The 22432-nt window shown below is 40.5% G+C and overlaps 1 protein-coding gene across 1 annotated transcript; it reads left to right on the plus strand.

The window, feature by feature from the left end:
• The first annotated feature begins 11712 nt into the window (after nt 1–11712).
• On the plus strand, nt 11713–22342 carry Pp2d1 (protein phosphatase 2C like domain containing 1). The gene is made up of 3 exons (XM_035451461.1): nt 11713–11735; nt 12753–13789; nt 21501–22342. Exons 1-3 carry the CDS (start codon nt 11713–11715, stop codon nt 22265–22267), a joined length of 1827 nt encoding a protein of 608 aa, XP_035307352.1. The 3' UTR covers nt 22268–22342.
• The last annotated feature ends 90 nt before the right edge of the window (nt 22343–22432 follow it).

The raw sequence follows: 22432 nt of genomic DNA on the forward strand, positions 1-22432 counted from the left end.
TTTTAAAGAGCAACACGGCTTGGTGTGTGTGTGTATGTGTGTGTGTGTGTGTGTGTGTGTGTGTGTGTGTGTGTGTATACAAACATTCTAGAACACTTTTCTGGATGTGCATCCAGTAACTCATTTCCTTGTAACTCATGTTTGTATACACATGTATACAAACACACTGTAATTAAAAAACATAGTCTGGAAAGATGGCTTAATAGTTAAAAGTGCTTGCTGGGGGATGGAGAGATAGTTCAATGTGTAAGAGTACTGGCTGCTTTGCCAATGGACCTGGGATCAATTACTAGTACCCACTAGTTACAACCATCTGTAACTCCAGTTCCAGTGCCCTCTTCTGGCCTCTGTGGGGACCACACATATATGTGGTACAGAGACATACATTTAAGCAAATTAGAGAGAGACAGACAGAGAGAGAGAGAGAGAGCTAGCTTGCTGCTCTTCCAGAGGACCTGTGTTTTGTTCCCAGCACCCACATCAGGCAAGTTTACAGCCTCCTTTAACTTCAGCTCTAGGATAGCTGACACCTCTTCTGGCCTCTTCAGGCCCAACACTCATGTGCATATAAACTCACACAGACACATAAAAATAAATCTTAATACCCAATTTTAAGTTTACAGATAATTTGAAAACAAAATGTGGCAACTACTCACATGGGGTCCTTCCTCCCCTCTTCTCTCTCCCTTTTCTGATTGTCAGCATTTTTCATAATGTACCACCTTTGTTGTTATACCTAGTCATTGCTGCTTCCCATGAGCAACTAACAGGAGCCCAAGGACTATTTGACTATGTCTTTAGTGTTGCCTTTTACAGAATGCCTAACGGAAACCCATGATCAGGGGGTCTGGGTCATCTTATGCTGGTTTTCCAGCTATCAGTCTGGGGTTCATGAAGTCCCACTTGTTCAGGTCAGTTGTTTCTGTGAGTTTCTCCAGCCTGGTCCTGACCCCTTTACTCATCACTCCTCCCTCTCTGCAACTGGATTCCAAGAGTTCATCTCAGGGTTTAGCTGTGGGTGTCTGCTTCTGCTTCCATCAGCTACTGGATGAAGGCTCTAGGATGGCATATAAGGTAGTCATCAATCTCATTATCAGGGAAGGACATTTAAGGTAGCCTCTCCACTATTGCTTATATTGTTAGTAGGGGTAAAACTAAATTAGCAATTTGGAAACATCATAATGATTTTTCTCTTTTTAACCCCAGAAAGAAAAGTAATTTATATGCAGGACATGTTGGTGCAGCCCTAGCACCTGGGAGCATTACCACAAATTAGCTGACAACTGGTACCACAAATCGAGCGTGAGGCCACAGTGAGAACTTGTCTTTTTTTTTTTTTTTTAAGTTTATCTTGGCTTTCTGTTTGGGAGACACAAGAACAGGTCACTGCATCTGGTGTTGGCCTTCTTGTTGGTAGAGCCCCAGGGTGACCCTGGGCATCACATGACAAGAAATAGGGAGTAGGAGGTGTAATCCCTTAGAAGTAGAGGCAGAATAATAACAAGTTACAGGATAGACTAGACTCCTGTGTTTACAAGCCAAATTCATCTGCTTTAGTTAAGGTTTCTATTGCTGTGATAAAACTCCATGGCCAAAAGCAACTTGGAGAGAAAGACAGGCTAAAAATCACTAATCTCTCCTAAAAACCACCCCCCATGGTGATATATTATGATTTAATAAAGATTGCCCGAAGTATCAGAATGCAAAGCCAGCTACACTAGTTAGCTATAGAAGTTAGGTGGTGGTGGCACACACCTTTAATCCCAGGACTCAGGAGACAGAGGTAGATGGATTTCTGTTAGTTCAAGGCCACATTAGCTACACAAAATTGACCCAGTTTAAAAGAGAAACTGTTCACACAAAGGTGATCTCAGCACTTGGGATCCCATGCCTTTAATCCCAGCACTTGCGGTATATAAGTTAGTAGCAGATATTCAGTCTGGGACATTTTGGTCTCCAGTCACATTTGGGCAGTTAATCTCCAGCCACATACAGGGCATGATTGTTTTACCTGGGTAGAGGTAAGAGCTAGTGGCTTGGCTGCTTTGCTTCTTTGATCTTTCAACTCGACCCCCAATATCTGTCACTGAGTTTTATTTTTTGTGTTACATACGTATGTTGGTTATCAGAGGCCACGTAGAAGAGTCAGCTCTTTCTTACTATGTGGATTCTGAGATCCAACCCAGGTTGCCAGCTTTAGCAGCAAAGCCTTTTGCTACCAAGTCATCTCACTGGCTACTGGCTAGCTCTTCCTTCAAAATCCCACAATTAACCAGAAAAAAAAAAAAAAAAGAACCCAAGAAAACCCACATCTGTTTTGTTCTGTGGAATAGGTGCAAGATGGTACATTTAAAGCTTGGGACCTCCTTTAGAAATTCCACAGGAAGTTGGCTAGTACTTGTGTGACCTACTGTTTCAAGTCCTGGATCACAAAGGTTGCTGTGGCTGAAATTCCAGGTGAGATGCTTAACATTCTAACAGGGAGCACCCGTCTATCAGAGGGGCCCTCACCTGTCCATTACTGTCCCCTTCACTGCTTGCCATAGGCACTTCCCTCCTCCTCCTCTCCTCTCTCCCGCCTCATTAGCCTCCTTTCTCCCCTACTCTCCACCTGTGCTCAAGATAGAAGAACAAAGGTCTGCAAATGGAGCAAAGTGAGGACAGAGAAAAGTATAACACCCAAAGGAACATGAATCCTCCTGTAAGGTATTTATTTACTTTCACTCTTAAAAAGATTATGTGTAGGCACCCATGGGGTCAAAAGAGCATCAAGTCCTCCTCCATCACTCCTTGTCTATTGCTTTTGAGGCATTGCTCCCTGACCCTGAGCTTTGGGCTTTCTTGACTGCACTACAAGCCAGCAAGATATAGTGATCTTCCTAACTTCACCTTCCTCAGAGTTGGGGTTACAGGTATGCATGTGATACCCAGTTGTTTAGTGGAAGCTGGAATCTGACTCATAGTTCTCACGATTGCTCAGAAAGTGCACTTAACCTCTGAGTCATCTGTTTTATTTGTTAAAGATTTACTTATAAAATTACGTGTATTATGGTGTGTGTGTGTATGTGTGTGTGTGTGTGACATCAGATCCCCTCCATGAACATGGGGGCTGGGAATTGAACTTGGGCTTTCTACAAGAGCAATATGCACTCTTAACTGCTGAGCTATCTCTCTAGTCCCCTAAAAATTATTTAAAATATATTATTACTATTTTTTTTCGAGATAAGAGTCTCTTTCTATATCTCTGGCTATCCTGTAACTTGCTATGTAGACCAGGCTGGTCTTAGTGCTGGAATTAAAGGCACGCCCCACAATGCCCATCCATTCACATGTGTTATTATAGTTTATATGTGTGCTCATGATGTGTGTGTGTGCATACATACCATTGGTGCACATGTGGAGAGCAGTGGACAGCTTCCACCTTTGCACTTCTGAAATGGAGTTCAGGTTAGGCTTATGTGTAAGCACCACTGGCCACTGATTCATCTCACTAGCTGCAATTTTACCCTACCCCACCTCATTTTAACTTCTGTGTGTGTGTGTGTGTGTGTGTGTGTGTGTTTAATGTGTATGATTGTTTTGCTGGCAGACATATGCATACTTGGTGCTCTCAGAAGATGGAAGAGGGTGTCTATCAGATGCTCTGGAACTGGAGTCATGTGGGTGCTGGGAGCTGAACCCAGGGTCTCTGCAAGAATACCAAGTATAACTGCTAAGTCAACTCTCCAGCCCTTGTTATTTTATTTTATTGTTTTTGTTGTTTTCTTTTTGAAACAGGATATCACTATGGTACCCTGGCTGACCTTGTACTCACTTATTATGTAGATCAGGTTGGCTTCAGACTCACAGAGGTCTGCTTGCCTATGCCTCTTGAATGCTGGGATTAAAGACATGTGCTGCCATGCCCAGCCCACATTTTTTTTTTTGTCTTTCCAAGACAGTGCACTGTCAGCACCTAGCCCAGCCTAGTCTAGTCCATATTTTAATTATGTGTATGTGTATGTGTTTGCACATGAAGACAGGTACCCATGAAGACCAGAGATGTGAAATTTCCTTAGAAGCAGAATCAAAGAGAGTTGGGAGGTGCCCATTAGGGATGCTGGGAACTGAACTCAGGTCCTCTGCAAGAACACTGGATACTTGTAACCATTGAGCTATCTTTCCAGCATTCCTCATTCTGTTAGCCAGGCTGGCCTGGGATATCAAGGTAATACATCTTCAGCCTCTTCGGTGCTAGGATTACAGCACTGGCAATACCTGGAAATTTACAAAAAGAAAGAAATGAAATGAAAAGTTGAAGGTCAGGCATAGTGATTTGCAGGAGGACCAGAAGTTCAAGGCTATACTTGACAACATAGCAAGGTAGAGACAAGCTAGTGTTGTATAAGATCCTATTGCAAAAACAAAAGCAAAACAAAACCCTTAAGCTAAAAAAGTACCTCAGATGCCTGAGAGTCTGTCTGAATTTGTTTCCCAAGACCCACATAGTGGAAGGAGAAATTACGGCTCTAACTTTCACACCTGGGCTGTGTTATAGATACACACAAAACAAATAGTACATATTTTTACCTAAAAAAAAAAAAAAACCTGGCTAGGCCAGATGGTGGTGGTACATGCCTTTAATCCCAGCACTTGGGAGGAAGAAACAGGCAGATCTCTGAGTTTGAGGCCAGCCTGGTCTACAGAACGAGTTCCAGGACAGGCTCCAAAGCTACACAGAGAAACCCTGTCTTGAAAACAAAACAAAACAAAAAAACCATCAATTGATAATTATATCCAGAGTATTCTTTTTCAATCTTTACTAGAAAATAATTTATACAGTATATTCTCTATAATTGGTTCCCTTCCCTCACCTTCTCCTATGTCTTCCCCACACCACTACCCACCCAATTTCATACTATCTATCTCTCTCTTTAGAAAACAGGCAAAAAGAAAAAAAGAAAAAAAAAGCAAACAGAAAATCCCATAAACTACAAGAAAGAATAAAAATAAAAGCTCAAGAAACACAGAAACCATAATGTAGAAGCAAAAGACCAGTAAGATTTTTTAAAAATGCCAAAACAAACCAAAATGAGGCAAAAAATATTTGCGGAAATACCTTTGAGTCCATTTTGTCTTGGCCATCTACTGCTTTGCATGAGGCTAGCCCTGATGATTGGTTTACATAACCAGCAAGATACTCCATTGGAGAAAGTTAACGTTTCCCTTTGCAAGTGATTGTCAATTGGAGATAGCTTCTAGCTTAGGAAGAGGGGCTTCTGTCTACTTCTTAGCACTGGCTGGGACTTGTGCAGTCCTGTACATTCTGCCATAGACTCCATGAATTCATATGTATGTCACACCTGTGTGTCTGTAATATACTCCTAGGAGTTATCCATTACCTCTGACTCCTGCAGTCTTTTCCTCTTCTTCTGCATACATCCTTGAGCATCTAAGGAAGCGGTTTAATGAAGGCATCCTATTTTGGACCAAGTATTTCAAAGTCACTTACTCTCTATACATTGACTACGTGTAGTCTGTGTATTAGTTCCCATCCACTGTAGGAGGAAGCTTCTGTGATGATGGCCAAATGAGATACTGATTTATAGGTATAGCAGAATGTTGTTAGGGGTCATTTTATTGCTATGTTTTATTACTTCAGATTAAGCCCCCAAAGGCCATCACAGCTCATAAAATTATATCCTCCACATGCACATTATTTTTAAAAAGCAAATGAAAATTTAATATACATTTTATTCAAAATAGCTTAAAACCTTTGGGATATAGTTTAGGTGGTTGTATGAGTGTTTAGCATGATGAAGGCCTGGATTTGATCCACAGCAGGAGATGCAAGTGTCGGCACATGTCTGTCGTCCTAGCATCTTGAAGTGGAGGCAAGAAAATCAGAAGGTGCTCTTAACCTCTGAGCCATCTCTCCAGCCCGACCCTCCTGTTTTTTATCCTTGCAAGTGCTGTTACCCCTAGCTAGACAGGTAGCCTGCCATTCCAGCACTCTGGAGAGTAAGCACTACTGTTAACTGGAGTGAGTCCAGGCTCCAGAGTGACTTCCAAGCCAGCCAGGGCTACAGCCTGTCTCAAAAGAAACCAGAACAGAAGTGTTGTATCACCACAGCACTCTGGATGTGTGGCAGATGGTCCAGGAGCCCAGTGCAGGCCTCAGGTCCATGTTTCTGTTTTTGTGACAATAGCATATTTCTGTGTATCCCAGGAGGGTCTCAAGCTTATAAGCCTCCTGCCTCTGCCTCCTCCGTTCCATGCTTAAACGTATGTATCATCATTCATGGATTCTATAAAGTTTCTTCTTCCTCTTCTATTTTCTTTTTTTTTTATCATCATCAAACAATGAACTTTTGCCATTTCAGCTTTTTTTTTTTTTTTTTTTTTTTTTTTTGGCTTTGTTTGGCAGTTGAATACAGGGCCTGTACACAGTAGACATGTAGCTCTACCACCAAACTATTCCCAGCTTTATTTAAAGATCTTATATCTAGCTCTGGATGACCTGAAACCATCTAGGTTGTACACCAGGCTGTCCTTGAACTTACAGAAAGCCACTATGCCAAACTACTACCAGCTAAAATGCTGTTTTTTAGAGTGTACATTTATTTGTGTGTTCGAGAACAGGATGCACATATACTCTATCAAGTGTGTAGAGGTCACAGTCAGTTTTCCTTCCTACGGCAGGGGTCCTAGAGATCAAACTCATCAGGCTTGGTAGAATGCAAGTGCCTTTACCCCTGAGCCATCTTTTGAGCCTAACTATAACTTTCAGACATTTTATTTTCAGAAAGATCTTACTAAGTTGAGACTGGCCTCAATAAGGAAGTAGGCCTGTCTCAGCCTTCCAAGAAGCAAATATGCCCAACTCACTGTGTTGCTTTGCTTTATATTAAAACTTTCTGTTCACCACATAGTATTGGCTGAAAATGACAAATCCAAAATTATTTGCCTTTCAGGAAAGTTTTTGTTTTCATCCCAGAACTTATAATTTTTTTTTAAATCAACAAAGGGATTGTGTAATTCAGATCCAAATGGAAGTGATCTATGACCAAATAGCCTTGAAAAATATCAGGGTCAACTCTACTTTGTTTCAAGAATTGCAAGCTCATAGTAAGAAGAATAGAGCATTTGTGTAATGTAGATAAAGAGCTCAGTGCAACAGAGTTAAGTGCTCAAAAATGAGCCCGAGCACCCACATACAGACAACTGATGTTGACAAGTATGAAAAGGCAAATCTTGGTAGAGAAAAAAGCTATGACAAGATAATTTTGAAAAAATTAAAGTCTGTACTACATACCTGGAGAACTAAGAGCTATATGTCACATCATACAAAATCAATTAAAAATGAATCATAATATGAAATCTAAGATTATAAATTCTTTTTTTTTCAAGATTTATTTATTATGTATACAGTGTTCCATCTGCATGTATGCCTGCAGGTCAGAAGAGGACACCAGATCTCATTACAGATGGTTTTGAACCACCATGTGGTTGCTGGGAATTGAAATCAGGACCCCAGGAAGAGCAGTCAGGGCTCTTAACCTCTGAGCCATCTCTCCAGCCCATGAAATCTAAGATTATAAAACTTAGAAAACAAATCTAAGATTATAAAACTTAGAAAACAAGAAACAGTAAGATCTCACCCCACTCCCCCAGAAAAACCCAATAGCTGAACGAAACAAAACAAAAAAAATCACACACCAAAACTTTCTATTTGTTTTTGAAACAGGTTTCTCTGTGTAGTCCTGGATGTCCTGGAATTTGCTCTGTAAACCAGACTGTCCTCATTTGTTTTTGCTAATATTCTGTCTTTATTACTATAGCTCTGTAACACAATTTAAAATATGGGATGGTGATGCCTCTAGCAGTTTTGTTTTTCATGGTTGTTTTAACTATCCAGTGGGTTTTTTTTTTTTCTGTTTCTATGTGAAGTAGAAAATTGTTTATTCAATTTCTGTGAAAAATTGTTCTGGAGTTTTGATGGAGAATGGTTTGAATCTGTATATTGCTTATGATAGGATGGCCATTTTCACAGTATTAACCTACAATTCCATGAATACCTGAGATCTTTCCATAATCTGGTGTCTTCTTCAATTTTCTTAACTTCATTGTATTATTTTTTTATTATACAAATCTTTCACATGCTTAGTTAGAATTATCCCAAAATTTGAGGCTATTATAAAAGGCACTATTTCTGATTTTTTTCTTAGTCTGTCATTTATATATAGGATTTTTGTGTGTTAATTTTGTATCTTAATATTTTGCTATAGGAGTTCCCTGGTGGAGTTTCTAGGGTCTTTTATGTACAAAATTATATCATCTACAAATAAAGCTTTCTTCATTTCCAATTTGTATTCCCTTGATCTCCTTCAGTTATCATATTGCTCTAGCCAAGACTTCAATAACTATTAAATAGGTATGGAGTGGACAACCATGTCTTGTTCCTGATTCTAGTGGAATTGCTTTGACTCTGTTTAGGTTGATGTTGTTTGAGGGCTTGCTGTAATTTGTCTTCATTATGTTGAGGTATGTCCCTTGTATCCCTAATCTCTCCAGGACTTTTATCACAAAGGGGTCTTAGATTTTATCAGAGGCCTTTTCTGTTATCTAATGAAATAATCATGTGGGTTTTGTATTTTAGTCTGTTTTTGTGTTGGATTATATTTAATGTACGGTGAATCATTGCTGCATCTCTGAGATGAAGCCAATTTGGTCGTGGTGATCTTTTTTATGTATTCTTGGATTCAGTTTGCAAATATTTTGTTGATTTTTTTTGCATCTATGTTTATAGGAGATATTGGCCTATAGTTTTCTTTTTTGGTTGGATCGTTGTGTGGCTTTTGGTATTGGGGTAATGATGGTTCTGTAAAAATAATTAGGAAATGTTCTCTCTGTTTCTGTTTTGTGGAATAAGTTTCTTATTAACTCGTTGAAGGTCTGATAGATTTCTCTGCTGAATCCATCTGCTCCTACGACTGTTTTGGTTGGGAGACTTTTTCCTGGGTGACTCTATTTCACTAGGGATTATTGGCTTGTTTAAATTGCTGATGTTATCTTGATTTAACTTCAATAGGCCATATATATCAAGAAATTCATTTCATGTTTTCCATTTTGGCAGAATATAGATTTTTAAATGTCTTCATGACTCTATTAATTATCTGTTGCAATGTTCCCAGCTTCATCTCTAATTTTATTAGATTGGTGACATTTTTATTCTATAATTTTTGTTAAAAATATTTTCTTCTAGCTGGGCAGTGGTGACACATGCCTTTAATACTAACACTTGGGAGATAGAGGCAGGCAGATCCCAATGAGTTCGAGAAACCCTGTCTTGAAGAAACAAAAAACAAACACAAATTTTCTGCTGCCTGCTTCACCAGAGGCCACTCGGCTACCACAACTCCAAGTGGTCACCTACCTGTGGGTTTGATCCACTTTCTCAGTGTCCCCTCCACCCTATCCCTCCTCATGCCCCTGTCCCAGTCCCCCAACTCTGGTGGAGACCCACTGTTCAGCCAAAGGCCATACCAGCCATAAGACCAGAGAGGAAACAGACACCAAGAAACAAAACACCCATCTAACAAAGACAAACGCAGAAATCAGCACCTAGATCTACAATCACCCCAAAACAGATACCTAGATGCCAGCATAAGAACACAATTAACAGCATTGAAGGCAATATGTCATCACCAGACACCCACTACGTTGTTGCTTGTTTATACTTTTTGCTCTTTTGGCTCTTTGTTTTTTTGAGATGCTGTGTAACCCAGCTTCCAAATGAATCCACATGGAGGCTTATTCTTACTTAAGAATGCCCAACCTTAGCTTGGCTTATTTCTTGTAAGCTTTTCTTAAATTATCCTATCTTCCTTTTGACTCTAGGCTCTTACCTTTTTTTTTTTCTTTTTTTTTATTCTGTGTATCTTACTTTCATTCCTACTTTGTGGCTGGCTGTATGGGGGCCCCTAGTGTTTTCCTCTCTTCCTTTTCATGCTCCTTGATCTCCTCCTCCCAGATTTCTCCTCCTCTTTTATTCTCTGTGCCTGCCAGCCCCACCTATCCTTTCTCCTGCATTGCTATTGGCCATTCAGCTCTTTGTTACACCAATCAGGTGTTTGAGACAGGCAAAGTAAAACAGCTTCACAGAGTTAAATACAACATAAGAGAATTCAATACATCTTTGCTTCATTAAGCAAATGTTTCACAGCATAAACAAATGTAACACTTCTTAAAATAATACAGCAAGTTCTGAATATTCCAACATAGCTGAAGCACAAGAAAATGACCTTAAAGTTAACTCAATGAAGATAATAGGGATCCTTCAAGAGGAAATGAATAAATACCTTAAAGACAGACAAGAAAAAGTTGACAAAAATTAATAAAACTGTTCAAGACCTGAAAATGGATATAGAAACAATAAAGAAAATACAAATTGATGGAATTCTGGAAATGAAAAATCTAAGTAAGACAATAGGAACTACAAAGGCAGGCATCACCAAAAAAATATAAGAGATGGAAGAAAGAATCTCACCTTAAAATGGCTGGATGACCATGAACAGGAGACCTAGAGTAAATCAAATATGACTGGCAAATTAATTATAATTTAAAAAAAATAAATGAATTCTTGTTTTGTTTTGTTTTTCAAGGCAGAGTTCCTCTGTGTAACAGTTCTAGCCAGATCTCCTGGGTCTCACTTTGTAGACTAGGCTGGCCTACTCACTGAGATCTATCCTCCTCTGCCTGGGATTAAAGGCATGCACCGCCACCGCTCAGATGATTAGGTGGACAAAGAGCCCAGGTTGGCAGTCTCCTTCTGGTCCCTCACCTCAGAGTTCAAGGAACCTGGTAGACAAGGGGGAGTAAGAATCGTGGGAGCCAGAGCAGTTGAGGACACCAGAAGAACATGGTCTTCTGAATCAACTCTGTGAGCTCATGGGGGCTCACAGACACTGAAGCAGCCATCATGGAGCTTGCCTGGGTCTGTGCTAGGTCCTCTGCATATATGATTGTTGACTTGGTGTTTTGGAGGCTTCCTGACAGTGGGAGTATGGTGTCTCTGACTCGTTTGCCTGCTCTCAGAACCTTTTCCTCCTACTGTGTTGCCTAGGCCAGCCTTGATGTGAAGGTTTGTGCCTAGTCTTATTGTGCCATGTTTAGTGGATGTCTGTGGGAGGCCTGCTCTTTTCTGGAGATGGGGTGGGGGAGCGAATCTGGTGGAGAGTGTTGGTTGGGGGACACTGGGGGGAGTGCTGTGAGGGAAATCTATGGTCAGAATATATTGTATGAGAGAGGATATATATATATATATATATATATATATATATATATATATATATATATATTCTTATCTTTGTTGGGTGGGTGTTCTGTTCTTTGGTTGGTTGCTGTTGCCCACTCTGGAAAGTGTGGTAGCTGTGGGGTCCCTTGTAGAGAATGTTTCTTTGGGCTGGTGTGTGATACAATGGAATGCAGATGGATTAGGAAAAAAGGCTTCCCTAGGTAGTGGCAAAGAGGTAGGGAACCCTGGGTGTGCAGCAAGAGGGGTAGTCCTCTGAAAATGGAAGTGGGGTGGGAGGAAGGGCAACTAAGGTCTAGAGAGACCAGAATGGGAGACAGGGAGAATAGTAAAAACCACCTACCTGAGTCAGCACAGTATGCCACTCAAGGCCCCTGATAGAAAGTGTTGCTATTACCTGGCAGATGATACAACGCAACATGTTCAGTGGAAAAGAGTTAGGGTGACCCTGGGTCTTCACCAAGAAGTGAACTCTCCAGGTAATGGAGATGGGACAAGCAGAGGGCCTCCTGCAGGAAGGCTACAGAAGGACTCTCAGGAAATTTATGGATGTGTGTATTTAAATTAAGTCAAGTTAAGTACATAACCCAGGCTGGTCTCAAATTCTCAATTTTGTTTCCGACTCCTCAGTACTGGGATTATAAGTGTGTTGGGTTGACATCATTCCTGGCTTGTAACAAATATTTCCTTCCTTCCTTCCCTTCCTTCTTCCCTCCCTCCTCTATTCTCTATTCACACACACACAACACACTCTCTCTCTCTCTCTCTCTCTCTCTCTCTATCTATCTATATATATATATGTTAAATACAGGCTATAACTGTAGGTCAGAAATACTGCACTTGCTTAGCACATACAAAGCCCTGGGTCCAGTATTGATCAAAATGGGGGGGGGAGTTACTACTGAGATTGGGACTTAACTGTTTTAAGTGAGGTAGTTAACAAGAACTGCTGTGAATTATACTAATTGTTAAATAAAAGCTTATTGGGCAGGAAGAGATTGAGTGCAAGAGTCAGACTATGAGAATTCTGGGAAGAGGAAGGGCAGAGTCAGAGAGTCACCAGCACGAGCAGAGAAGCAAGATGACAATGCTGTACTGAGAAAAGGTACCAAGCCATGTGGCTACACACTGTTAAGAATTAAGGGTTAATTTAAGTGTAAGAGTTATCTAGTAACAAGCCTGAGCTATTGGCTGAACATTTAAAGTTATTTTGGAAGCAATTGCCAAGTATTTGGGACCGAGTAGTTCTGGGACAGGAATCGTCCATTTACAAAGAACACTCTGGTTTGTCTAAATGTATACGAAGTGGTGCCCACAGAAGAGGCCATCAGATTTCTCGGAATGAGTTAGTGATGGTTATGGGCCTCATGTGGGTCCTATGCAAGAGCAACAGGTGCTCTTAACCACTGAGTCACCTCTCTAGTTCCTGATCAGTAAACATATTTCACCTTTCTTCTAGAGTATTTTGGAGTTCAAAAGAGTGGGATTCCCAACCCCGGATATATGCTTCGGATGAGTCTCTGACAAAATTCGGAAAAAAGGATGTTAAAAAGGGAAAGCCTGGGAAATCAAGAACCCCAAATGACCATGAGAAGCTAATTAATGGTCAAAAGGTCACATTCCCTTGCTCTGTCTGCAAACAAGAGATCAAACTAGCTGGGACTTTTCTCCATAAGAAACATCACAATGCTCTTAGTACACTGGGTTTCCAGTGGATGGGAGGGAAGAAACCGAAGCCCTCAATGGTCAGCATTCAGAGACAGTTTGTGATTTCTAACCTAGTGGCATCCTTTATGTTCAGTGAAAATGTCCTTCAGAGTATGAACTATGCATTTGAACTGCTTTGGAAGAAACAAGTCCCATCAAACTTCAGACTTTGTGATAAGGTTGGCCAGACTTCTACACATTCTCCAAAAATCTGCCACCTGCTCATTAAAGGTGTAGCCATCTGTGGCAACAGTAATTCAACCTGGAAAGCTGACCCAAATGGCAAATTCACGGTCACAAATGCTTTTGGTGATAAAGCCAATGTGTGCTTTTTTGGTTTGTTTGATGGCCACCATGGCGATGCAGCAGCAGACCTGGCATCAAAAGAGTTCCAGGTTTTACTTCTCCATCAACTGGCTAAACAGGATCCTTCCTACCATATGACAGCTGAGCAGCAAAAACTGATAAATTCCTTTCACACTGTGTTCAAGGAAGAATACAGGGCCAGAGAAGACGCCTTCAATTCCACAATCAAAACCTTCAGAACCAATAGACGGGAGTATGAGGAAATACACAAAGCCTTTGCAAAGGCGTTTTGGAGGATGGATAGGCTCCTACGGCTTGGAAGGAATGAGGTTTCCCGGGTTCGGTGGAGTGGCTGCTCTGCGCTCACTTGTGTATTAGAGGGTGTGATTAAGAACCCAAACATCAGTAAGGACTGGGCAAAAACGGATCCCTCCCAGAGGAACCAACAGGTCATCTCTGGGGTACTACACATTGCAAATGCTGGTGTGTATGCAAGGCATCTAAATATTGTAAATGCCTGCAAACCTCTACTGCTTCCAGAATTACTCATCTTTTAGTGGTTTGCTGATGTCTAGACATTGCACTGAATAATTAAGAAACAAAAAACTCCACTTTACCTATAGATTGTAGGCACACAAATAATTGTAACTATTTTTATAGGCGCTGATAATAGTTGTGTGACAAAACTTCTTGGTGAGACACAACACACACGTCTACTCGCCCCAGATAAGGATCCAATGCTAGATCAAAGTACAGATACTACCAAAGTCCATCTTGGTGAACCAATGAGTTTTATTGGGGTAACTTACAGGAATATGGAAGAGGGTTACTTAGAGGGGCAGAAATGAATTACAGATAGCTGCACCACCAAAGTCCAACCCAGCATGGGTGATACCTTACAACGCTGGGAACCTGGAACACACTGTACAGCTTGCAGGCAGCTCAACAGGTTGGAGAGTATCTTCCCAAGTGACTCTGGTTTAACCTTTTCCAGGCACATACAGTTTCTGCTTCTTCTAAGTAGCTGTCTGGCCTCAGGACCTTTTTTTTTTTTTTTTTTTTTTTTTTTTTTTTCAGCTTGTCTTAGATACCTGAGAGTCTTTTTGCAGTTTGGCTTGCCAGAGTGACTCTCAGCAGCTTTATAGCTTACTCTGGGAGGGAGGGCTCTTGTGATTTGGTTAGAGTTTCAGTGACTTCCTGAAACTACTTTGAGTTGTTGCCTTTCTGCTTAAGGAGCTCCCCTGCAGGATGGAATCTTTCAATTTGAAGGAAACTGTCACACAGAACATTGAATGTGACAAGACATTAAATTTTCCAAATGGGGCTGGTGAGATGACTCAGAAGGTGAAGGTCCTTGCTAAGAAACCTGATGCTGACCTGAGTTCAATCCCTGAAACTACATGTTGGAATAAAACAGATTCCTAAAAATTGTCCTTGACTTCACACACACACACACACACACACCCTCTCATATATTGTACATATATACATATTTGTGTGTATAAAAATGTAAAAATGTAATGTGTACACACACATATACACATATTAAAGTTTTTAATTAAAATTACAAATGAGGTAATTAATAGAGATGTTGATACATGTGAAAAGTAAATACAGTACCTACGCTAGCTAGATCCAAACAAAAAAACAGACACAAGAAGCCCACTGCCTCTTTTTGAGAGACTGGAAAGTTGATTTTTTTTCTCAGCATACTTGTTCAGAGTGGTTCACTATAACTGCTAGGACAACTTTTGTTTACTTTTGGGGCCAGGACTCTTATAATCCAGGCTGGCCTCAGACTCACTATGAAGCCCAGGAGAATCTCCTTGAACTTGCCATCCTCTAGCCTCCACCTCTTTAGAGTTGGAGTTACAGACATGTGCTGTAAATCTTGGTGCTGAGAATACAACCAAGGGCTTTGTGAATGCTGGCCAAGCACCCTAATGAGCTACATTCCCAGAGACGTGTAACACTGTTTTCATGCTCAGTAGCCATGCTGTATCAAATTTTAATCAGTGGAATAACCATTTTTCTTTCAGTTTTCCAGGCTTTCTACTGGCTAAGATGCTAGGCAAATCTTCTATCACCAAGCTACATCTCCAGCCCATTTTGTTGTTTTGACATAGAATTTCACTAAGTTTCAAGGGTGGTCTTAAACTTGACCTGTCATGACTTTATAGTCCTGCTACCTTACCCTCTTAAAACTGGGGTGTCAGCCTATAATCAGCCCTGGCTGAGTTTTTGTCCTTATCATTATACTCTATCTTATAATTTTTCTTGATCTTCTGTTTATGTCATTAAATCTTTATGGGATTAAAATACTCACACAATACATATACTGGGGGTGGAATTATCACAGCTTTCCAGAATGGTGACATCATGCTACTATCTACTTAGTGATGGTTAAAAGTTCTATTTGTACATGTTCCTTCAACATTGTCATTTTGTCTGTTGTCCTCTTCAAAAGTAGTATGTGCTCTTAATCCCTGATCTGGCTCTTCAGCCCCATGTTTTGTGTCTTTTAACTCTTTCTGGCTTCTAAGACTGACCTGGAACCTCCTCCCTCTGACTCCACTGTGCTGGGATTACTGGTATAGTCTTGTTCATTATTTTAATTACACAATACATTTGTTTGTAAATATTTGTATGATGTATATTTATATGTCCTGCATAGTATTACATTTTTTAACAGTTGACTTAACTAGGGTTTCTATTGCTGTGAAGAGACACCACAACCACAGCAATTCCTGTAAAGGAAAAAAATTGCGGTTCCATCCATTATCATGATGGGGACCAGGCAGACGTGCTGCTGGAGAGGTGGCTCGGAGTCCTACATTGCGAGCAGTATGAGGCCTCAAAGCCAGCCTCCAGGGACACACTCCATCCAACAAGGCCACACCACCTCTAATGCCACTCCCTGAGCTTATGGGGGCCAATTACATTCAAACTACCTTAACAGTTATCTTTTATATGCTTCAGTAAGAAAAAATGTTGTATCTTTTAGGAACTCCTTTGTACAGACTTGTTCATCTGGTATTCCTTGCCTGGAAAATTTCCTTGGTCTCTGTGATGTCTATCCTCTAGTGATGGATTTTTGTTTTTTTTTGAGACAGGGTCTATTATATATCCCTGACAGTCCTGTAACTTACTATGTAATCCAGAAGGGCCTCAAGCTGGGATCCACTTGACTCAACCTCCTAAGTGCTAGGCAAAAAGGCACAGGCTGGTGATGAATCCTTAAGATATTATTTGCCTCTCACTTTTAAAGGAAATGCTCACTTGGTGTGTAACTCCAGACTGACAGGTTTTTCTCCCTTGTGGATGGAGTCTGTCTGCTGTTTGGCCTGGCTGGCATTGCTGTCTCTTGTCACTCTTGCTCTTCTGTTCAGAATGTGGTTCCCCCTTGTGGCTGCTTAGAAAATTTCTCTCTGTTTTTAAGCCATTTGAGTATGATTCATCTTACTAGTTAGTTCATTGGAACACATCCACAGCTTTTTCTTTCTCCATCTCCACTGTTTTACTCTCTTGTTTTCTTTCAATTAAATATTCAATTACAGATGGTCTGAGTTCTATGTTTGTGTGTGCTCACAGGCCATGGCACAGGTGTGGAGGCCAGACAACCTTCAGGAGTTAATTCTTGTTTTCTACAATGTAGCTTCTGGGAATTGAACTCAGGTCATCAGACTTGGCAGCAAAAGCACCTTTACCCACTGAGCCATCTCACTGGCCTTTCTTTTCCTCCCTTCCTTGTTGGGGAATATTATTTTAAGGTGTGCAACTTTTGTTTATGCTGTATTTGCTTAACTCTGTGTGAAGCTGTGATTCTTTGCCTGTCTAAAACACCAGGCCAATAGTGAGGCAGGAGAAAGGATAGGCAGGGCTGGAAGGCACAGAGTATAAATAGGAGAAACGAGTAAGCAAGCAAGCAAGAGAACAAGGAGAGGAGGACATCAGAGGCCAGATATTCAGCTACCCAGCCAGCCTCAAAGTAAGAAGGAAAGTAAGATAATGCAGAAATAAGATAAAAAGCCCAGAGGGTTAATTTAAGATAAGAAAATCTGGGTAGAAACGAGCTAATCTAAGGCCAGGCATTCATAAGTAATAGTAAGACACTGTGTGATCTAATTGGGAGTTGGGTGGCAGGCCCCGGTTAAAAATCCAAAAGAACAAAAAACAAACAATACTCCCTCTTATTTAAATCATAAAAAATTAAAAACCTCAAAAGATTTAATTATATATATGAATGTTAGGACAGCATGTACATATGTGACCTGTGTGTGAACTTGATACCCTCAGAAGATGGTGTTCACCTGGAACTGGAGTTATGGATGGTTGTGAGCCACCATATGAGTGTGGGAAATTGAACCTAGGTCCTCTGCAAGTGCAAGTGTTCTAAATCCCCAAGCCATCTCTTCAACCCTTGTTTTTGTGAGACAGGGTCTCATCACTTTGTGGACCAGCCTGGTATTGAACTTGTGTAAACTTTTGCCTCACTTAGTCTCCCAAGTGTGAGATTATAACCTTAAGCCCCCCTCCCCAATCTCCTTTCTCCATGGCTGGCCTGAAATTCAAAATTCAGAGTTCTAACTGCCTCTACTTCTGTAGTGCTTGAATTAAAGTTGCACACCACTCAGGGTTTCTAGTGTTCTCAAATCACTCCCCCTCTCTTATTTTTTTCATTTTCTGAGATTTAGTCAGTCACCAGAGAGGTAGGGGTGTGTGTGTGTGTGTACAATATATATATATATATATATATATATATTATATATACACACATATATACATACATATATATACATATATACATACATATATATATATATATATTATATATTATTTTTATGCATTTTTGTGAATTTAGTACACCATGTCCAGGTAGCCAGGTAGTTTTAAGAGAGTGCACTGGATCTCCTGGAGTTGGAGTTACAGGCAGCTGTGTGCTACTGATAGGATACTAGAAACTGAACTGGGGTCCTCCAGAAGTGCAGCAAGTGCTCTTAGAGAGTGACTCATCTTTCCTGCCTATTATTACTTTGACTTAAGAACTTCATACTTTCACCAGGCGTTGGTGGCGCACGCCTTTAATCCCAGCACTCGGGAGGCAGAGGCAGGCGGATCTCTGTGAGTTCGAGGCCAGCCTGGTCTCCAGAGCGAGTGCCAGGATAGGCTCCAAAGCTACACAGAGAAACCCTGTCTCGAAAAACCAAAAAGAAACAAAACAAAAAAAACTTCATTAGTTCATCAATATGGGGGTACTTAACAGTACATTACCCAGGACTGTTTAGTGAGATGGGTTAGCCCCCTTATAATTTTTTTGGACACAATGGTGTCATAGTAAGCCCAGGCTGGCCTCACACTCACGATCCACTTGCCTTATTTTCCTGATTTACTACTACTTTTAAATGCTGAGTATTTTCATGTATCTTCCATTTCAGTACCTTTATCTAGATTCTGTGTATGTTAGGGCAGGGAAACACACACAAATCAGGTATACGGCTAAATTTACCAAGCCCCCTCTTAACAGAAGTCAGTCAAAATGCTTGCCTACAACCTTGCCCTTTAAGTTGGTATGTGAATTCAAGCTTTTCTTCAGTGCTTCAGTAGGCTTAAGAATTCCACATGGTAATCAGCATTGGGAGTTCAACTATGTCCCCCTCCTCAGTTTTAAAGCTACAGTACCATTATTTACACATACACATACATTCCCCCCTATTTTAAGAGAGATGTTGAACTACATCCTAATTGTTCACCCAGTTGCCATGTTAAATGCCACTCGGTGTTGCTTTGCTGGTGACAATTACTTAGAACCTGACAGGATCCAGCTACTGACTTAAAGCCAGTTTGCAGAGAGTGCCTACCTAGAATGTGTAAGACTCAGAAGAACAGGACATGATGGCACAAGAAGCAGGAAGACAGGGAGTTTAAAGACATTCTCAGCTACAAAGGGAGTTCAAGGCCAGTTTGAGCTAAATAAAGCCTGTTTCAAAACAAAGCTGGGTGGTGGTATGGAACACCTTTAGTCCCAGCACTTGGGAGGCAGAGGCAGGTGGATCTTTGTGAATTTGAGGCTAGCCTGGTCCATGGAGTGATTTCCCAGACAGCCAGGGCTATACAGAGAAATCCTGTGTTGAAAAAACAAAAACCAAACAAAAACCCAAAATAATAATTCCCACCACACCCAAGAATTAATGACTACTTGTCAAAGCAGAAGATCCACAAGTAAGCATAAAAAAACAATAACCAAAATGCAGGTCCTGCAGTTTGCAGAAGCGTCATTTGCCCATTTTGGGTCACATTTTGCAACCAACCCAAGAGCTCAAATATCATTCATTCCATTATGTTAATTTGCCAATACTAAGGAACATCTGATACTGAGTCAGGGTTTTTGTCCAATCATACCAGTTGTATGTGTTTCAGCCACCTAAACCTAGATTTTTTTTTTCCTTTGTCCAAAATATTGGTCAGTCTGGGCCATACATTGACATTCTATCTCAAAACAAAACAAAAACGAGTTAAAAATGGAAGGAACAGAATTAAACTCAATAGCAACAAAATTTGATTCCAAGTACACCTCTATGTTTAAGACCACATTTTTGTTTGTTTGAGACAGGGTTTCTCTGTGTAGCCCTGGCTGTTCTGGAACTCACTCTGTAGATGACGCTAGCCTCAAACTCAGGGATCCATCTGTTTGCCTCCCAAGTGCTGGGATTAAAGGCTTGCAACCATCACTCAGCAAATATTCTTATTTTTAAAATGTATGGTACATGTGCATATAAGCCACAGCATACATGTTGAGGTCAAGGACAGCTTTTAGAAGCAGGTTCTCTCCTTTCACATGGGTTCCAAGAGATCAAACTCAGGTCATCAACAGCTTCTACTCACTGAACCATCTCAATGGCCTCACAATATTTTACTTTCAGACTTGGCAGATTAAAATAGGAATTTTAATTTTCAAGGATAGAGTATTCAGATACCAATGTCACCTCAGACAACTTGTGAATCACAATTGTACCAAGAGCCATTGCCTGTTGTTACACATACAATGATTCTAAAGTTTTGTGTGTGGGGAATCCAAGCCCCCTCCTCTAACAACATCTTTTAATTTGCTCAGACCATGTTTAGACCTCACAACACCAATGAAACAATATGATGCAAATATCACAGGTTCATCTCAACTGCCATCACTTACTGAAGACTTCAGTTTCCAACTGCAGGATTTAATGTGGCAGCCCATTTCCCTAATATAATAGAAAGTTTTACAGAACTTACGGTTTAATCACCCATCACAGAAGGTTTTAACTTTGGCCATTTACAGTTTTTGACTTTATGTTGTGTGTCTCTGTGTGTACCTACATATGGAGGTCAGAGGACAACGTGCAGGAGCCAGTTGTTCTCACCATGTGGGATCCAGGGATGGAAATCAGGGTTATCAGGCTTGGCAGCAGGTGCCTTAACCTACTAACCCTCTTACCAACCCCAAAAAGCTTTTGTTTCTTTCAGGGTTTATTATTTTTATGTGTATATGTGTGGATCTGTGCACACAAATACAGGTGCAGAGACCAAGGGTATCAGATCTCCTTAGACCTGGAATTACAAGCAGTTGTGTACCAACCTACATGAGTGCTAGCAACTGAACTCGGGTTTTCTGCCAGTATGTGCTCTTTACTGATGAGTTCTCTCTCCAACACTCAAGTTTTGTTTGCAAAGATGTTTCAGTGTTTAAGAACACCTGCTGCTTCCCCAGAGGATTAGAATTCAGTCCCAGCACCCATGTTTGGTGGCTCATACAAACTATATCTTCAGCTCTAGGGGATCCAATACTCTCTTCTGGCCTCTACCTTCCTCACGTGCACATACCCACAAATTAGCCATAAAAGGCTTTATTTGAATATTTTAAACATCTGCCACATAGATGCTAATAGTAAAAATCGAATTTTGATAGTTCCATAAAAACTTGATTTAGAAGTTTATGACCTGTAGTTTAAGTATTTTAAATGCTACTGGTTATCACTTATATTCGAATTAGGTGGTTTCCCAGTTCAAAATTGTATTTATATAGTGTTCAGCTTAAGTATTCTAAAAAAATTTACTTTGTGTTTAGTGTTGAAACAAAATTAGTAATACAATTTAACACAAACTGATAATTAGATCTCTCTCTTTAAAAAATTAAAAAAAAAACAAAACACCCTTTTAGGTAATGTGCAAGCAATCTTATGCCGAAATGGAAAAGGGTTTTGCCTGACCAAAGAACATACCACACGAAACACCAAGGAGAGAAGAAGAGTACTTCGGACAGGAGCAGTAATCAGTTCAAATGGCCTCCTGGAAGGGCACATAAAAACCACCAGGGGTCTTGGATTCCATGGAAGCCTCACACTGAAGAAGTCCATTATTCCAGCACCTCAAACAATTTCTGTCCCTATAGATGATTTATGTCAGTTTCTCATCTTAGCCACTAATGGGCTCTGGGAAGTTCTGGACAAGAAGGAAGTCACTGCACTGGTAATTACCTTGTTTCATGCATATAAAGAAATGTGTTCTGGTCCTGAAAACAAATCCCGGCCATCTAAAGAGCCTTTCTCCCTATCAGACAGTAACATCCGTGTGCTGTTCCAGTACAAACCTGAATATGAGGAAGATGTATCAACTACTAATCTAACAAAAAGGTCATCTGATTCAGTATTTTCTCAAGCTTGCATTAATCAGGCTAAAAATGCAGAAACATTTCCTCCAGAAATGACTAATTATGACACTCACAGCAAGAAAGAAACTAACAGCCCACGCACTATAGACAGTAAGACGGGAAGCGAGAAAGAACTATATGCTAAGAATTTCTATGAAGGTGCAGCTGAGTACATTGGCCATGAACTAGTAAGGGCTGCTTTAGAAGGTGGTTCCAGAGAGAGCATCACTGTTATGGTAGTGTTTCTCAATGGGAGTGAGTATCAGCTGCTGACATAAAAACATTCCAAAGACCCAGAGCAGCAAACAGCACCACAAAGACTTCAGTACACCAGATTCTAGGACAGATCATGACTCTAGACAATGATTCTTAACAGGAAGAAAATACAAAAGCGTTTGGTTATATACAATAAATGTGTTATGCTCACTACTTTATGTTAAAGA

The sequence above is a fragment of the Cricetulus griseus genome (assembly GCF_003668045.3).
Source record: "Cricetulus griseus strain 17A/GY chromosome 1 unlocalized genomic scaffold, alternate assembly CriGri-PICRH-1.0 chr1_0, whole genome shotgun sequence".
Classification (NCBI taxonomy): Eukaryota; Metazoa; Chordata; class Mammalia; order Rodentia; family Cricetidae; genus Cricetulus; species Cricetulus griseus.

What these genes read in the sequence shown, in the direction of transcription:
- Pp2d1 (XM_035451461.1), top strand. Translation starts at nt 11,713, where the DNA reads ATGTTCAGTGGAAAAGAGTTAGG. An exon ending in TTCAGTGGAAAAGAGTTAGG is followed by an intron (nt 11,736 to 12,752) that starts GTGACCCTGGGT and finishes CCTTTCTTCTAG; the next exon opens with AGTATTTTGGAGTTCAAAAG. An exon ending in ACTACACATTGCAAATGCTG is followed by an intron (nt 13,790 to 21,500) that starts GTGTGTATGCAA and finishes ACACCCTTTTAG; the next exon opens with GTAATGTGCAAGCAATCTTA.